The following is an 18797-nucleotide window of genomic DNA, read 5'->3' as shown; positions in this document are numbered from 1 at the left end:
TGCCTGACCAAGTGGACACTGTCTTTCCAGGTTTCTTGGAGTCTCTGTGGAGCCCCTGGGCCAGACCCCATAGTGAAGGCTGCAGGATCTTCCTTCGGGCCCCAGCAGCTCTGGTTGAGTCCACAGGTGCCCACCTGACCTCGGGTTCCTGGGAAGAGTGGAGTTGTCAGCAAGAGAGCCCGGGTGCTTAGGCCCAGGGGGGAAGATGCCAGCCAACCGGTGCGCTCCTGGGCCATCCCTGGCCCTGACTACAGGGGGATGTGACAACTCCTGTGAGGTAAGGAAGAAGAAGAGGTGCCCAGGGACTGGAATTCATCCAGAATGAAAGATAATATCTCATTATTTTAATTTCTATGACTTTTTTTTTAACCATGCAACATAATCAGGGGATTTTTATTGGATTTATTTCCCTTATGTGAATTTCCTTTTCCTGTCCATTGCTGATTTATTTATTTTAGCTTATGGATGTTTACAGTTTTTTTGAATATTAAGGTTAATAACCCTTTATCATTCTTATATATTTTTGTGAATATTTTTTGCCACTTTGTAATTTGAAATTAGTTTCTAGTTTTATTTATAAGTGGCAAAAGGTGCCAAGTAGTTTTCGAAGTCTTCTTAAAACAGTGGCTCTTCCCTGCTTTGTTTCTCCCAGATTCCAACTCCCTAGAAGCAAGCACTCTTAATCTTTTTAATGGTTTTTTTTTTTCGTTTTGGGCATTATCTATTGACTTTCCACTATGGAAGGTAGAGATTCAGCTTTTCCATGCACCTCCACTCATATATACATTTGCCTCTAGCTGTCACTGTTTTTATTAGATCTACTGTCAGGGTTTATTATTGTGACTGTTTATAGTTAAGTCATGTAGTATCCATGCTGTGATTACTATTTCTGCACAACTTTTTCTTTTGCCTGGAATTAACTATTTTTTTTCTGGTTTAGTCATTTCTTTGCTTTACTATATACATATCAATAATTCAACTCCAAATTCTTTCCAGTTGTTTAAATCTCCACTCTGTATATTCAAACATATTAGGTAATGATCATAGTGACAATAATTATAAACACTCATATAATGTTTACTATATGCCCAGCACTGTTACACACACACTACATATACTAACTCATCTTCCTAACAACCTGGAGAAGTAGGTACCATTGTTATTCCCATTTTATAGAAGGGGAAACTGGGGCATAAAGAAAAACTATCTGGCCCAAGTTAACACAGCTAGTAATGGAGGGGGGGCTATCTCAGCTCTGGGTATCAATGTCTTCTCTTTGAAGAAATCTCTCCTGGATCTTACTGCTTCACTGAAGGCTGGTTTGGTTGCTCTCTCAGCTTCACACACAGCTATGACCTTGGTGTGTTCTGTTCGCCATCCCTCAGAAAATCCTTTTTACCTCTGTCTTGTGTCAGATTCCCTTTCCTGGGAATTCTGTATCTTCCTTCCTGTTTCCTGGATCCTGTGTCTTCCTCTTTCTTGGTTTACCCCCTAATTTTTTGGGAGCACATCCTCCAGTATATCCTTGAGAATGGATGCATGACAGGTGAACTTTATGAAGCTTTGCATGTCTGAAAATGTCATGCAAAAATGTACTTATATAATATACATAATTGTATAAATAAACTTATAGAAGTAAAAAAAGTAATAAATACCATGGAAATATATTTATTTGACCCTGACACTAAATTTATCTTTTTGGCTGGGTATAGAATTCTAGGTTGGAAATCATTTTTGTGTAGAATTTTACAAGTCTGTTTCCAGTCTAGTCATTTTCTACCCATACACACGTTTTCTCTGCTTTTCAAAAAACTATTCTTGCTCAGTTGTTGATCCTCCATATTTTAAATTCTTTGTCCTACTGATTTCCATTTCTTTTTCTTTTGCTCACCTTTCTAGAAGTATTTTTTTAAACTTCACCTCCCAGATTTTCTTCTGTGTCTCTCATTAATGCTGTTCTATATTGTTGGAGGATGGAGGCAATGAAAAGTGCCCACCAAACTGGGAAGGTATCTTGAAACTGAAAAATGAGGCAGGCAGCTCCATATAATCAATGGATCAGTTTATTGTTACAGGGTAACTTACTCACAGGGTGGGATCAGGGGGGCGATGATCCAGAAGTATTTGCAGCTGCATTCCACACAGCTGAGGGACGATTGGGACAATTTCATAGTTAACCTAGGGTATGGGGGTATGTGCTTGGAAACAGGAAGTGCATTCCTAAGTCAAGATTTATGAATGGGTAACTGGTCTTATGAGCACTGGGAATATGTCAGTGAAGGTCTTCATTATTGTTTATAAATTTATTTTATTTTTATTTATTTTTGGCTGTGTTGGGTCTTTGTTGCTGCACGTGGGTTTTCTCTAGTTGCGGCGAGCGGGGCTACTCTTCGTTGTAGTGCATGGGCTTCTCTTGTTGTGGAGAATGGGCTCTAGGCATGCAGGCTTCAGTAGTTGTGGCACGTGGGCTCCATAGTTGTGGCTCATGGGCTCTAGAGCACAGGCTCAGTAGTTGTGGCACATGGGCTTAGTTGCTCTGTGGCATGTGGGATCTTCCTGGACCAGGACTTGAACCCCTGTCCCCTGCATTAGCAGGCGGATTCCCAACCACTGTGCCACCAGGGAAGCCCTTCATTATTGTTTAAAGACTACCAGAGCATAGAGGCCACCAGACCTAACGATCGTGAAACAATATCTATTAACTACAAAGCCCTTGATGACAGAGAAGAGGCTTACTACACAGTACAGCTCTAGGCAGGGTCACTGGAAGGACAGGAGGAACTGCAGAGGCCCAAGATGGCATCTGTTAAGATGACAACCATACATAAGTTTTTATTTTAAATAGCTCTGTTTCTTTTCAGGATATTCCCTTATAATAGCATACTATTTTTGTTTTATGGATGTAGCATCTTATCACTCTAAGGATATTAGTAATAGTTTTTTAATCTAATTTTTAAAGATAATAGACACATGGCTCAAAAATAAAAAATTTTAAAATATATAAAAATTTTAAATACACAAAGCTATATAGTCTAAATTCTCTTACCCATCTTTCTCCTATCTGTTCATCTCTCTTTAATACATATAACCAAGTTAGTTAGTTTTCTTGGCATGAGTTTCTTTATGCAGATAAAAGCAGCTGAGAACATATTATTTTCTCCTTTTAAGTTCACAAAAGGTGTCCCACAAAACAAATTTTTATCAATTTTTAGTAACTTTAAGTCTTTTAGTGAGATAGAATATGAATTGTAAACAATGCTACCATGAACATTTTTGTTCATGTCTTGTGATGTACATGTGTCCATCCCTCTCTTGACTATATGCATAGGGGTGGAGTTAGTGGGTCGTAGATTCAGCCTATCTTTTAAAAATGTTTTTATTGTGAAGTATAACATATATCCAGAAAAGTGTGCAAAACAGATGTGTACAGCTCAGTGATTTTTCACTATGTAGGTCTAGAAAATGCCCATAGTCAGCATTCCAGAATCCCCCTACTCCCAAAGATAACTACTCTCCTGACTTTTATGATAATTACTTCCATTGAGAAGAAAATCACAAGATACAGAGTGGAAGAAGAAACAGACAACATAGGACTTATATCCAGGATGTATAAAGAACAACAAAACAATAAGAAAAAGCAGACTACCCGGTAGTCAGAGGCCTTATTTGAATAGGTGTATAACAAAGGAAGAAATCCAAATGGCTAATAACACCTGAGATGGTACTCAATCTCTTTAGTCATCAGGGAAATGCAAAAGTTAAACCACAATGTAATACCACTACACTCCCACTAGAATGGCTAAAATGAAGAAGCCTAACAATGACAAGTGTTAGCAAGAATAGGGGGTCATATCAGTAGTTCATATACTCATTTCAGCACATATAGCTGCTGCTATGTTAGCTCATATCAACAATTCATATGCTGCTGGTGGGAGTGTAAATTGGCACAATCTCTTTGGAAAACATTTTAGCCTTCTTTATCAAAGCATACATGGACCATATGAGGAAACACTTCTCCTAGGAAAATACTCAAGAGAAATCCTTGGCTAATGTGCCGGGACACACATTTAAATGCTCCCTGTAGCATTACTTGTAACAGCAAGAAACTGGAAATAACTTAAATGTTCATCAATAGTAGAATGGATACAGAAATTGAGCATAATATTGAGTGAAAGAAGCCAGACACAAAATAATTTGTATTGTTTTAATTTATGTAAATTAAAGCAGAACAAAACCATATTGTACAGGGATGTATGGTTAGGTGGTGAAACTCAAAAGCAAGTGCTTACTATCAGAGGCAGGATAGTGGTTTCCACGATTGATGGGGAGGCTGGGTGGAATGAGGGAAAGAGGCATGAGGAAGGCTTCTGGGCAAAGAGGTGGCAATGTTCTGTTTCCAGACCAGAGTGGGAATTACATAGGTATTTGCCTTGAATAATTAGTTAAGCCAAATATTTATGTTTCATGTATTTTTTGAATGAGTATTATATTTTGTAAAAATCTTTTGAAAAGGAAAAGAATATCTACCCTCCGATTTTGACCGCAGTCTCCCATAAACCCTTTCCAAAGACAGCTACAAAAACATACATACATACACACACAAACACACATACACACTCTGCTATAGCCATTTTTAAACTTCCAACACTTTTCTCATTTAACAATAAATCTTGGTGATCATTAAATGTCAGTAGATGTAATGAGTTGCCTCTTTCTTTTTAAAGGCTGAATCTTATTCAATTATATGGATATATCACAATATAACCAGCCCTCTGTTAATAGACATTTAAGATGCTTCCAGTCTTTTGCTATTACAGATAATGCTGCAATGAAAATCCTTATTTCATCCTTATACATATTTCAGTTAACACAAGAGGGAATATGTTTAAAGAGAAATTTCTGCAAATGGAATTCTCAGGACAAACGATATATATGCATTTTTATTTTTGATTGATATAGCAAAATGACCTTCTTTGTGGGTTGTATCAGTTGTATAAGAATGCCTGTTTTCACCATACCCAAGACAGAAGAGTGTCTTGTCATATTTTTCTTTTTGGCCCATATAATAAGTTAAAACATGGTATCTTAGTACAGATCTAATTTGCATTTCTCATGTTATGACTAAGGTCGAATATATGTAATTGTGTTTAAAGATCCATTTATATTATTTTTCATGAGCTGATTTTAAATTTCCTTTGCCCATTTTTCTATTAGGTTTTTGCTATTTATGTATTAATGACAGTAGCTCTTTGTCTTTTATATGGGTCCCAAATATTTTCCCTCAACTTCTCAGTTGTCTTTTAAAGGAAAATATTGACTTTTTCTCCATGCATTTCACATAATTGTGCTTATCAATCTTTTATGTCCTCCAAGCTTTGTGTCATAAGTAGAAGGCCTTCCCCATTGCTCAGCTATATTTTAAAAAAAATTCCTGCCTTTTCTTTTTAGTATTGGTACTTCCATGTTTTTAGTTTTGCTTTTACTTCTGTGACTATCTGGATTTTTGGTTGTTGTTGTAAAGCCTTAGCTAGGGATCAATCTTCATTTTCTTCAAGATGCCTACACATTTGTCCCAATACCAGTTATTGAATAACCTATATTTTCCCCACTAATATGCAGCACTACATTAGGATATATATATATATATATTTATATTCTAATACATAACTCTGGGTATATTTATGCACCTTATTCTCTTCTGTTGATCTAATAGTTGTAGTCTTTATGATTCTAATTCCTCTGTATTTATAGTTTATTCTAATACATAGGAGGACTAAGTCTCTGATTACTCTTCTTTTTCAGAAATTTACTGTTTTCTTGACTGTTTTATTTTCCGTACACAACTTATAATCAGCTTACCAAATTTAAAAATAATCCTCTTGTTGTTGTCAGTGAGTTTGCATTAAACTTGTATTTTAAGATACGACCATTCGTCTCTTTATGATAATTCAGATTTACTACTAAAGTACAGAGTATGTCTGTATTTTTTTCAAGTAATCTTTGCATTTTCCATTAGTGTGATAAAGTTTTCTTCAAATGTATTTTTGACATTAGTGCTTGTTTCTGTTATCTAAATGAAAAAATACAATGCAAATGTATATGAATGTATATCATTACAAAATGGAACTAAAATGACAGTTATACACACAGATAGTTGGAAAGTGAGTGAAAGGAAAAACAGAGAATCCTATGGTTCTCTTATTCTTGTTCAGGAGAACGATATAGATATTGATGGACCTTGTTAGAGAAACAAGCGTATACTTATGGTTCCCTTTTCTCCACATCCTCTCCAGTATTTATTGTTTGTGATCTTTTTAATGATGGCCATTCTGACTGGTGTGAGGTGATACCTCATTGTAGTTTTTATTTGCATTCCTCTAATAATTAGCAATGTTGAGCATCTTTTCATGTGCCTATTGGCCATCTGTATGTCTTCTTTGGAGAAATGTCTGTTTAGGTCTTCTGCCCATTTTTTTTTTTTTTTTTTTTTCGGTAGGCGGGCCTCTCACTGTTGTGGCCTCTCCCCTTGCAGAGCACAGGCTCCGGATGCGCAGGCTCAGCAGCCATGGCTCACGGGCCCAGCCGCTCTGCGGCATGTGGGATCCTCCCAGACCGGGGCACGAACCCGTGTCCCCTGCATCGGCAGGCGGACTCTCAACCACTGCGCCACCAGGGAAGCCCTGCCCATTTTTTTGATTGGGTTTTTTTGTTGTTGTTATTGAGTCGTATGAGCTGTTTGTATATTTTAGAAATTAAGCCCTTGTCGGTCACATCATTTGTAAATATTTAAGGGAGACAGATTTCTAATCTCAATCATTCATGAGACAGAATGGGGAGTTGGAGGGTCTGTGTCTGGCCTTGTCTGCAGATACAGGCAAAAGGAGAAAGGTCTGCATTTGTTCTTGTCACAGGTAAACAAGGGAGTCATTTGCAAGTCGTATGGGGGTCATGGGAAAGAGTGGACAGCCAGACTTATCTAAGTCATGTGGGAAGAATGGTTGTTTGTGGTAGGTCATTTCTCAAAAAGGAATACAAATAGGTAGGAGGGATTTCTTAACTGTCACTGTTTTCAGGGCTCAGGTGAAGTTTGACATTGTCAGGGGTTCTCAGTTCTGTTTGAAAACTTGTATCTAGTCCTAGATGTCCATGCCCCCGGCCACATGGCATTCTTCTGCCCCACAGAATGGCTGAGTGATGACCAAGGGAAGTGGTTCAGGGAGACACTTGGAGGTGTTGGCAGGTGTTTTGCGTGTGAGAAGCTGGGACCCTACCTGCTGTTTCTGACAGACTTCTTAGCAAGATTAAGGGGAATGGTGATAGCATCCTGGTCGCAGGTATTGGAAAACCTGACAGTTAAATTTAAGGCTCTTGCAACAGTTTGGGAGAGATGTGCCAGGGCATTTTCCTTTGTGAGGAAGGCTCCAGGGGGTGGTTCTGAAAGGCAAAGATCATTAATGCCTGTCCCTTTCCTGTACCTCCTGAGGTCTGAGGTGTTTCCTCTTCAGGTTCTGTGTTGTTCCTCATCCTCTACTGACACAGAATCATTATGGCCCATTCTAGTACCTATAAATTCACCTCCTCCTGCCCAATTATCTTCTACTAGTTCCCAGACCTTTCATCTGAATGAGTCAGGTACAAGAAAGACAAGGGCATTTTTATAAACTCGCAGAGATCTGTTATGTTGTGCACTTTGGCCCATATGGGTCACTGTAGGGAGACATAGTAAGCAATGTACTGAACCAAGTAGTATTAGCCTTGTGATCTAGGACAGTGTCCATCCAACCAGAGAATCCAGGTAGCTGAACCAGAATTAAATTTCAGTCTCTCAGGCTCCCTCCCTGCTGGCTGGGCTGCCACAGAGAGGGTTACCAGCCAGGCTGGTCTGGGGTCGCTAGGTGAAAGAAAGATTATACCCAGAAATGTTCAACGGAGGATCCCAGATTGTCAAAATATGTCCATATAACCCCTGATCACTAATTACCCAGGGAGCAGCTGAAAGGAACTGATTACTTTCTGGGGAGAGCCATATTCATTGACCCAACTGCTTTACTAGGGCGTATGGACCAGAAGGAGGCAAGGGTGATAGAGTCTGAAATCCTTTTGAGTCCATTTCTGAGGAGGCCATTCCAACACTTGACAATACCAGATGCTGGTGGATGGTGGGGAGTGTGGAAGTCCATCAGATACCTTGACTATCAGCCTATCATTACATGGCTTTTGCAGTAAAAGGTGTACCATTTTCAGGCTGCAGATAAATAGTCCAGGATGCCAAAAACCTGACACAGATTAATTCTAAGGGCCACAGCGGTGTGGCTGGAGTCAGCTGAGCAGACTGAAACAGCAACACTTCAACTTGAAAAAATGTCAACAATGGTGCAACAGTGGTGACATCCCTGAGAGCAGGCTCTTGAGGTGTGATGCAGTATGCCAGGAGCAGGCGGGCCCACAATTCACGCAGTGTGTCCTTCCTCATCCCAATGGGTCATCTTTTAGAAGGAGTCACGTTTTGGCAGGCAATGGTAGCTTCTGCAGCAGAAAGATATAGTCTTGCAATTTGCGCCCAGTCTGTGATGATGGTTGTGTTGCCACGTCCGTGTGATGATGGATGCAGAAAAGCAATAGCAGTAATAAAGGCCCTGAAGGCTCCATCAGCAGTGTGATTCCAGTCAGTGTCATCAGAGACTCTACCCTTACCATGGGCACCTACGTGGGTGACCCAGACCGTTCAATTAGTAGCCTTGTTTTGTTTCCATGGCCCACGATACCAAAGAAGGCTGCCCAGTCTCCCAGCCTGTAGTCTTCCAAGTGGGAGACTGAACAGCTGGACATTGGCAATAGCTTAAGAGTCAATAGATATCAAAGGGAATATTGGCCAGAGTTACAAGCATAGGCTTGAGTTCTGCCTGCTGAGGGGAGTGCTCACATCCATTCTCAGTTCTACTAAGGTTGAACAGCCACAGAGCCCGGTAGAAACCATTAGATTCCAGCTTAGACCAGTCATTAGTGGATCAGGTCTAGGCATTTGAGGGATCTTCTATGAATCGAGTGCCCCATGAAACCCAGCAGCCTTGCTCCACGGTTGGCAGAGTGGGAAACAGATTTTCCCCCAAAGGGAAAATCTGTCCCATTTTCATGTGAAGCCAGGCCAGCTGTGCTCTTGAATATACTCTTTCCTTTTGACAAATGAGGCTCTTTTGGGGCCTTCCCACCTTGTTAGTCATCGAGTCTGAATTGACCTACCCCCAAAGGGGAGTATCAAGCTGGAGGGTTTGCAAGGCCTCCATGAGTTAGGTGTTCAGTTTCGACAAGGGCCCAGTAGTAAGCTAATAGCTGCTTTTCATAAGGGGTATAGCTAGTAGCTGTGTAAGGAAGACAACAAAGCCTGTACCCTAGGGGTCTTTTCCAAACGGAGGCTGCCCCCCATTGCTAGCGGCCCCAGTAAGCAACACCATCAGTTACACAGACTGGTAGTTCAACAGGGTCATTTAGGCTTTGGGGACCCTGAAGGCAGAGAGCAGAGAATGTGCCACAGCGTGCCAGACAGCATCCTACACTGACCGTTGGTTTGGGCCCTACTCAAAAGATATTGTTTGTGGTTTAGCCAATATAAAGGATCAAATAGAATGTCCAGGAGAGGCACATATTGTCTCCCATTCCCAAAGAGCCCGATGTGATGTTGGGCTTCCTTTTTGGCATAGGGTTCAAAGAGGTAGAAGTTTTTCTTTGATTGCAAGAGGGATAGAGCATCGTCCATCCACCCAGAGGTCCCAGACACTTTAGTCGAATTTTGTCAGGGTTTATCAGCGACCTCTGATGGCAAAGGCGTAATAATACTATGGGCGAAGCCATTGAAATTAAGGCTTCCGACTGGCTAACCAAGAAGACTTCATCTATATAGTGAAAAGTTTGGACAGCAGAGGGTAGAGGCAGTCTCGCCAAAGCCTGACCCACTCACTGGTGCAAAACGCCAAGGTACTCTCATTACTTCTGGGAGAGCACTGCCAACGTATAAGGAAGGCCTTGCCATGTGAATGCAGATTGGTCATGGTCCTTGGTGTCAAGAACTGTGTAGGGGCTGAGATTTTACCCTACTTGTAAGCTAAGAAGTTGGCTTGCCACCGTTTCAAGTATGTTGACAGAGGCCATGAGACTCCTGAGTCAGTGATGGGAGACTTTATTTGTCACAGAAAAATCAGTAGCCAGAGTCAGCGTGGTTGCATGTTAGAGGAAAAAAAAATTAAATCTCTTAGCAACCCAGGAAATCTCTACAAATATAAAATAGAAAGAAAATTGTTTTGTTATTGAATAAGCATCAAAGCAGACCACAGTGCTCATCACAAGCAATTAGCTAAAGAGATTGCAAAGACAGAAAGAAATCTCACCCTTTTCTGGGACAGAGCAGATAGAATCCATTACCTGCTTGTTTTCAAGATAAATGATAACTTATCAAGTCCTCATGCAAGAGGACTTGACAGGACAATTCGGTCTACATTCTTTCATAGTTCATCCTAAGTTCACCTGGTAATGGGAGTGGCCATCTGTGCTAGTTAATTGCCTTTATCTAAAGGCAAAATCAAACTTCTCCTGTCTCTATGACAAGCAGATAGTTCCAGCTTAGAGCCAGGTGCCTAGGCTAAGCTCCCAGGGTGACAGGGAGATAGGGTACTATCTTCCTTGTTTTCTACATGTCAATGAGGTGTCTCCCAGACCCTTAAGAAAAACATTCCTTGGGCTTCCCTGGTGGCACAGTGGTTGAGAGTCTGCCGATGCAGGGGACACGGGATTGTGCCCTGGTCTGGGAAGATCCCACATGCATCAGAGCGGCTAGGCCCGTGAGCGATGGCCGCCGAGCCTGCGCGTCTGGAGCCTGTGCTCCGCAACGGGAGAGGCCACAGCAGTGAGAGGCCCGCATACCACAAAAGAAAGAAAGAAAGAAAGAAATTCAGAGCCTCTCTGTTGGAACGATATATTGCTTTATCGTGGAAGCCACCACCTACAGAGAAATACAATTGTTCAGGATGGGGCTGGGGGAACAGTGCCAAGGACATAGTAGCCACTCAATAGTATTTGTTGGGTCATATGGCATATACCCTGAGAAAACCGTAATTCAAAAAGAGTCATTTACCACAATGTTCACTGCAGCTCTATTTACAATTGCCAGGACATGGAAGCAACCTAAGTGTCCATCCACAGATGAATGGATAAAGAAGATGTGGCACATATATACAATGGAATATTTCTCAGCCATAAAAAGAAACGAAACTGAGCTATTTGTAATGAGGTGGATAGACCTAGAGTCTGTCATACAGAGTGAAGTAAGTCAGAAAGAGAAAGACAAATACCGTATGCTAACACATATATATGGAATTAAAAAAAATGTCATGAAGAACCTAGGGGTAAAACGGGAATAAAGACACAGACCTACTTGAGAATGGACTTGAGGATATGGGGAGGGGGAATCGTAAGCTGTGACAAAGCGAAAGAGAGGCATGGACATATATACACTACCAAACGTAAGGTAGATAGATAGTGGGAAGCAGCCGCATAGCACAGGGAGATCAGCTAGGTGGTTTGTGACCACCTGGAGGGGTGGGATGGGGAGGGTGGGAAGGAGGGAGACGCAAGAGGGAAGGGATATGGGAACAGATGTATATGTATAACTGATTCACTTTGTTATAAAGCAGAAACTAACACACCATTGTAAAGCAATTATACTCCAATAAAGACTTTAAAAAAAAAACAAAGAAATATTTTTTTTCTTATAAGCCCAATGAATTTCTCCCGAGTTCCTGTTGTTCAGTAATTAACATCACACGTACATAATGTAGCCCTGCAGTAATGGTTCCATCTCCCCAAATAATATTTCCCAGATGCAAAACACAGAGACAGCCATGGTCATTTCTAGTATATTATTATGAGGCACTCTTTGAAGGGTACAGATTGAACTTCCAGTGCTTAATGTAGTTGGTTTTAATTATTTTAAGCCTTGAGGAACAACCCAGCCTATGGGCTGTTGCTTGCATTGGTCCAAATCAATAACAGGCATGCAAATCTCCCTGAATAATAGGCATCTACTTTTGTTTATCTATACTGGGATGACTGGAGAGAACTTGCATCCTAAAATTAATACAGTGACATAAGACCTATCTTCTGCAGTCGCTATCTATAAATGCCAGGTTTCTGTTTGTCTGTTAATTAGATGCTGTTTTAAACCATTCTTCTATCCCTTCTGGTATAGTCATAGTGCAATACCTGTTTGTTCCCTTGAATATGCTGTAATTCTGAACTAGTGATGCTATCCTAGAGTTATTTGATAACTAACTGCTCCTGGACTGTACAGATGAGTGACTCTGAGACCTATGTGGTGATTTTTTTGCCCCATCATTAAATTATTCCTAGCAGTCCAATTGCAGAATTTTCTCAGTTTCCATTTGACTTGAGTTTCCATGGCTTTTAAACATCTTGCATGATGTGACTCCATGCAGTTTGCCATTGTATTATGTGTTTTTGTAGTTATCCCAAAGCACCAAGTTTATTATTCAAAGTCTCATTACCAAAAGAGTTAACTATACCTGTGCCTGTTCCTGTTTCTTCCAGGATTGTATTCCGATAAGCCTTCTTTTGCCCTTGTGTGGTCCCAAACAGGCCCCTTAAACAGATTCCATAGTGGGAGGGCTCAGGGATACAAGTCTAGTTGTGAAGACTGATTTTTTTTTATTATTAGTTTCTGCTTTATAACAAAGTGAATCAGTCTTACATATACATCTGTTCCCACATCCCTTCCCTCATGCATCTCCCTCCCTCCCACCCTCCCCATCCCACCCCTCCAGGCGGTCACAAAGCACCGAGCTCATCTCCCTGTGCTCTGTGGCTGCTTCCCACTATCTATCTACCTTACATTTGGTAGTGTATATATGTCCATGCCTCTCTTTCGCTTTGTCACAGCTTACCCTTCCCCCTCCCCATATCCTCAAGTCCATTCTCAAGTAGGTCTGTGTCTTTATTCCCGTTTTACCCCTAGGTTCTTCATGACATTTTTAAAAAATTCCATATATATGTGTTAGCATACGGTATTTGTCTTTCTCTTTCTGACTTACTTTTAGCCTCAGATATATTAAGAGAAACTATCCACCTATAATCCTAGGGGCTATATTAAAATAGACTCAGGGCATTGCCATTTTCCAAACGTAGTAGGGAGATCTCGTTTATATATATCTTACGGGGTCTGTTGATAGGATTCTTACCAGTTTGTATGATGTAATTTACCATCACTATCTTTATAGCTATCAGTATTCTTATTGAACCAAACCCTTACCATAGTAAAGGCGAGAGAATAGTTCTCTAGTAGGATTACTCCTACAGTTCTCTTGATTGTAGTATAGTTAAGAGAGTTCTTTCTTCTATAAGGATCCTTCCAGTCAAACTAATTAAAACATTTTTGTGTCAAATTTAGGGCTGGAGTATCTTGATGCATATTAGTTACTTTACTTTGGTATTATAAAAAATTACTAATGAAGATGGTTCCACCTTTACTCTGCCAATAATTGACTTGTTTGACTTAAAAGTCCAGATCATGTCTATTCTGAGAATACAATATGGAGTTGATTAGAAATATGTAATTGTGGAGACCATTACTTGGAGTATAGAAAAAAAAGCAGTGTAATATGTGTTTTCTAGTAAAATCTGATTCTTAGGTAATTGAAATAACTGCTGTGACTAGGACAGCAAGGCAGTCTATGAGAATGGTAATGTTTGCTTGTAGGGGAGGAAAAAATAATTTTCTTTCTACCCTTCTAAGTTCTTGGCTGAGACCCCTTTAATAAAAGATAAATTAATAAGAGAAAACAAGTTTATTAACTTACATACCTCATGTATATATGGGAGATACCCAGGGAACAATGAGTCACTCAAAATGGTGGCTTAGAATTCTGGCTTATATAGCATCTTCAATAAAGAACAATAAATTTATGGGGAAACGACAGGACAAAGGAAAGCAGTTTTAGGTTTCCAAGGGCAGCATACTGTGGGAATGTAAATATATGGGAGAAGGCTAATGGTAGATAAAGGCTAGTTAATAAAGTTTGTTATGTAGGTGCCGTCTCCAGGCTGATAGGGTCTAAAGTTGCCTCCCGTGATTAACTTTTGTCCTTCCTGGGAGAGAGGAAAGGAGAGACACTTTGAAAATTTATATCTTTTTTAAAAAAAGTTTATTGGAGTATAGTTGGTTTACAATGTTGTGTTAGTTTCTGCTGTACAGCAAAGTGAATGAGTTATACATATACATATATCCACTCTTTTTTAGATACTTTTCTCATATAGGTCATTACAGAATATTGAGTAGAGTTCCCTGTGCTATACAGTAGGTCCTTATTAGTTATCTATTTTATATATAGTAGTGTGTATATGTCAATTCCAATCTCCCATGAAAATTTATATCTTACTTTTAGGCAAATGGGAGGGCAGGGAGCTTTTCTTGTACCTGCTTCTTCTCAACTGCATTCAGCTCAAATAATCCTTATGCCAAAGTGACATATTCTGCTACCCTTCAACCTCATTTCAGTTGAGCTCAATACCAGTATCACTCACTAGAAAACTTAAGTTTCAAGTCCTTTGTGGGAGCGACAGTCCTGTCCTCCTGAGGTACTGGCTTCATAGGGAAAGCATGAATCCAACTGTATTTTTTTTTTACTTGGAAAGGTCCCTCCCAGTGTGGTGACAGCCTGTCTTTTCCTGGGGCTCTTTTATGTAGATGAAATCTCCCTTTTGATAGAGGTGGGAGACTTTTTCCAGGGGGTCTTTCCAGGTTCTTATGACTTTATGTCTCAGGGTTTCTGGGGAAGAGAGAAACCCTTTTAAGAATTGAATATGATTATGGGAAGATTCAGTTAAATTAGGCACAGGACATTGTCTCAGACCAAAATTCATAGGCCTGCTAAACATAAGTTCAAAGAGAGTGATTTCATGCTTGCTGGCAAGGGTTGCTCTAATTTTTAACAAGCTAGTGGTAAAGCTGTAGGCCTTTTTAACCCTAATTGGTTGCTGAATCTTGGCCAATGAGTTTCTTTAGAGTTTGATTCATTTGCTGTATATGTCCACAGGAATAAGAATGATAGGCTATATGATAGCTTATAGAAATCTGTAAACATTTTTGTAATTCCTGAACAACAGTGGAAATAGACTTTTTCTGTCTGATTCAGCGTGCTCTGGTATCCCCAAAATGGAAATTACGTTTATTAACGGAACCTATACCATTGCCTGAGCGCTGGCTTTTTGAAGAGAGGAAAACTTCAGGCCATTCTGACATCATACACACCATAAGTAGACAAAACCTCCTACGTTCTGCAAGCATTGCTTCTATGAAATCCAACTGCCAGCAGTTCCTGTTGGATGGGAAGTTGGTTGGGGAAAACTTCTGGTGCTTACCTTGGGAGTGGCCTGTAAAGAATTCTGCTGATAGATAGCACATCTCTTTAATATGTTTTGAATAAGTTCATCTCTGTGGTAGGTGTAGTGAGAGTCTTTAAAATGCCTTTATCAATGGTGAAAAACTGAAACCATTTCCACTAAGATCAGGAACAAGACAAGGTTGCCCACTCTCACCACTGTTATTCAACATAGTTTTGGACGTTTTAGCCACAGCAGTCAGAGAAGAAAAGGAAATAAAAGGAATCTAAATCGGAAAAGAAGAAGTAAAGCTGTCACTGTTTGCAGATGACATGATACTGTACATAGAGAATCCTAAAGATGCTACCAGAAAACTACTAGAGCCAATCAATGAATTTGGTAAAGTAGCACTTACAGGGGCTGGAATGGGGGAAGGGCTCTCCCGCCTCCATGGCCTCCTTGCCTCCCCAGGGAGAGGGGAAAGGAGTCAGCCAGCTGTCGGTGCTAGAAGCTTCAGGATCACGCGCTCAGACAACGGACTTTCTCTAGGAGCCCGCGCGCCCATCCTCAACCAGGAGAAGACACTCAACCTCCCACATGTCCCGTCCACCTGGGTTTCAGAGGATCTTGCCTTCTGACCCGGAGGCAGAGGGATTGAAGCCATCGCCTTCCTCCCCTACTAGAAACACAAGAAGAAGCTGAGAGTTACGTGGCCGGATCAACCCAGGCTCCCAGTGCAGTGTTAGGACTGAGGGCCCCAAGGGGGGAAAGTGGGAGACTCGCCCCTTCCAGCTCATTCACACCTGCTGCCTCCGCCCTGCTGTGGGTCGGGTTCTCTGCCAGAGTGGCCTACCCCTTGCGTAGCTTTTGTGATTTGATGTTCTGTTTATTTACTAAGTGGGCAGGTTACAGGTGTGGTGCAGGAGTCCTGAGGTTTTGCTGCTGTATACCGTTTTTTTTTAAGATTTTGGTTTGTCAGGCTCGCTATGTTCATTTCACGCATCGAGGGTTTTCTCGTGCCCGAGACGGCCACGACCAGCAGGAGTGAGCTTTATTGTGTGAAGAGTTCAGGGAGGTCTGTGTCTTTATTCCCGTCTTACCCCTAGGTACTTCATGACCTTTTTTTTTTCTTAGATTCCATATATATGTGTTAGCATACAGTATTTGTTTTTCTCTTTCTGACTTACTTCACTCTGCATGAAAGACCCTATGTCCATCCACCTCACATAAAATGACTTAATTTCGTTTCTTTTTATGGCTGAGTAATATTCCATTGTATATATGTGCCACATCTTCTTTATCCATTCATCTGTTGATGGACACTTAGGTTACTTCCATGTCCTGGCTATCGTAAATAGAGCTGCAATGAATATTTTGGTACATGACTCTTTTGAATTATGGTTTTCTCAGGGTATATGCCCAGTAGTGGGATTGCTGGGTCGTATGGTAGTTCTATTTGTAGTTTTTTAAGGAACCTCCATACTGTTCTCCATAGTGGCTGTATCAATTTACATTCCCACCAACAGTGCAAGAGGGGGGGAAGGGTAAGCTGTGACAAAGTGAGAGAGTGGCATGGACATATATACACTACCAAACGTAAAATAGATAGCTAGTGGAAAGCAGCTGCATAGCACAGGGAGATCAGCTTGGTGGTTTGTGACCACCTAGAGGGGTGGGATAGGGAAGGTGGGAAGGAGGGAGATGCAAGAGGGAAGAGATATGGGGACATATGTATATGTATAACTGATTCCCTTAGTTATAAAGCAGAAACTAACACACCATTGTAAAGTAATTATACTCCAATAAAGATGTTAAAAAAAAAAAGTTCAGGGAGGGAGGTGCCAGCCCGGGGTATTGGTCCCCAAAACGAGGGAGACGGTACCTTTCTGAACACTTCACTCACTCGCATTTTACTTGGGCCACTCGACTTCCTGTTCTCACTAGAAAGAGAAGTAATTTTCCAAACGAGGAGCAGGCCAAACACCGAAGGAGCTGGGCTTGCCGGCCACTTCCCTCCCAACAAGAGCTAGCGTGGTTGGTTTGGGGTTTGGTTTTCACAGTTTCTGAGTTAAAACTGCAGGCCGCTTCTGCCTCCCAAATCCCGCACGAGGGCACAGGTGCGTGGCGAGCATCCCGAGTGGCTGTAGCCATGCTTTAGCTGCTTGGAGACCTGGATCCAGGTGACCCTGAGACAATTCCAAGTACACTTTAACCCACTAAGTCAGCTACGTAAGACGGTGGATGTCCGGAACAAGTTGCCAATTAAGGTGGTACAAAATCTTGGTCTCCCATCACTGGGGGAGGTGGGGTGTCAAACGCTCCTGCCAGAGAACCTGCCCCTACGAGGTTCTCTCGGGGGCCATCCTCCATCAGCCCTGGCCACCAGTGGGAGAGTGACGAGCAGGGCAGAAGGGGATGGGAGTCGCTGCCCCCACAGCTCAGGAAAGAAGTGATTCCCACCCTGCGCCCCTCCCGCAGCCTTGTTGCAGAGCAGCTACACAGAAACCTCCAGAAGCCACAGCGGCGCCCTGGATGTCACACCCCTCTGAGGGAACTAGGTCTCGTTTGGATTTGCAGTGTTCGGATGTTCTTTATTTACAAGACCAGGTTTTGCCTTCTGTCAAGGCAGGAAACACTGTCATTGTCCCTCCCAAAGCCTGGAATAAAGAAAAGAGGCAGTGTCAAAAAAAGAAAAATCCATAGGAAGAGAAAATACATTCACAGTACTGTACTGTATTTAGTGATACTGTAAGTTTATGTCATCTGTTTACAAGAGGAATCATCCGTCAGTACCTACATCAATATTGTCTTATATGAGACAAAACACTGCAGATGTTTTACATATTATTAACACTAGATATCAAAAATGAAAAGGTAATGTGAAAAAGAAATTCATATTTATTTACAGTTATATTGATTCATGCATTGATAATGCATGCATTGATTGCAATCAATATATATTGATTCATGCATTGATACTGAAGAAGCAGCTATATGATTGCTTTATGGTAGACTAGTGTAATTGATACAATTGCTTCACAGTAGCTTACACTAGTATTACACTAGCTTACACAGTAGCTTACAGTAGTATACACTAACGAATGACTCGTTATAAAATTTTTGTGGCATACAATATTACAGTCATATTCATAATACAGTATTGGAAACATTGTTACTTAAAAAAACCCTTACCTCTGATGTTAGGCTGTTAAGCAGTTTCTCCATTTAGGAGAGAGGCATACTGTACAATAACGTAATTCTTTGAGAGCAAAGTCGTAAAACAGTAAAAAAACGAACACACTATTAATTTTATATTAAATATCACTCACCTTATGCCTATGTAAGGATAGGCTGTCCACTGGAACACAAGCCTTGCACACAGTGTTCTATATGAAGCATACTTAGGCAATGAT

At 41.0% G+C, this 18797-nt stretch overlaps 1 protein-coding gene across 2 annotated transcripts in view; it reads left to right on the top strand.

Moving 5' to 3' along the window:
• Window positions 1-18797, top strand: part of ZNF81 (zinc finger protein 81) — a 72940-nt gene that overhangs the window by 6103 nt on the left and 48040 nt on the right. For both annotated transcript variants that reach the window (XM_081221454.1, XM_081221455.1), the window contains exon 2: window positions 31-277. In XM_081221454.1, the coding sequence (XP_081077580.1) occupies window positions 206-277 (72 nt within the window). In that variant the 5' untranslated portion in view covers window positions 31-205. The remainder of the gene's footprint in view (window positions 1-30; window positions 278-18797) is intronic.

The sequence above is a fragment of the Mesoplodon bidens genome (genome assembly GCF_964165515.1).
Source record: "Mesoplodon bidens genome assembly, chromosome: X".
Taxonomy (NCBI): domain Eukaryota; kingdom Metazoa; phylum Chordata; class Mammalia; order Artiodactyla; family Ziphiidae; genus Mesoplodon; species Mesoplodon bidens.
Note: the sequence above shows the minus strand (reverse complement) of the source record. Positions and strands in the feature narration are given on the sequence as shown.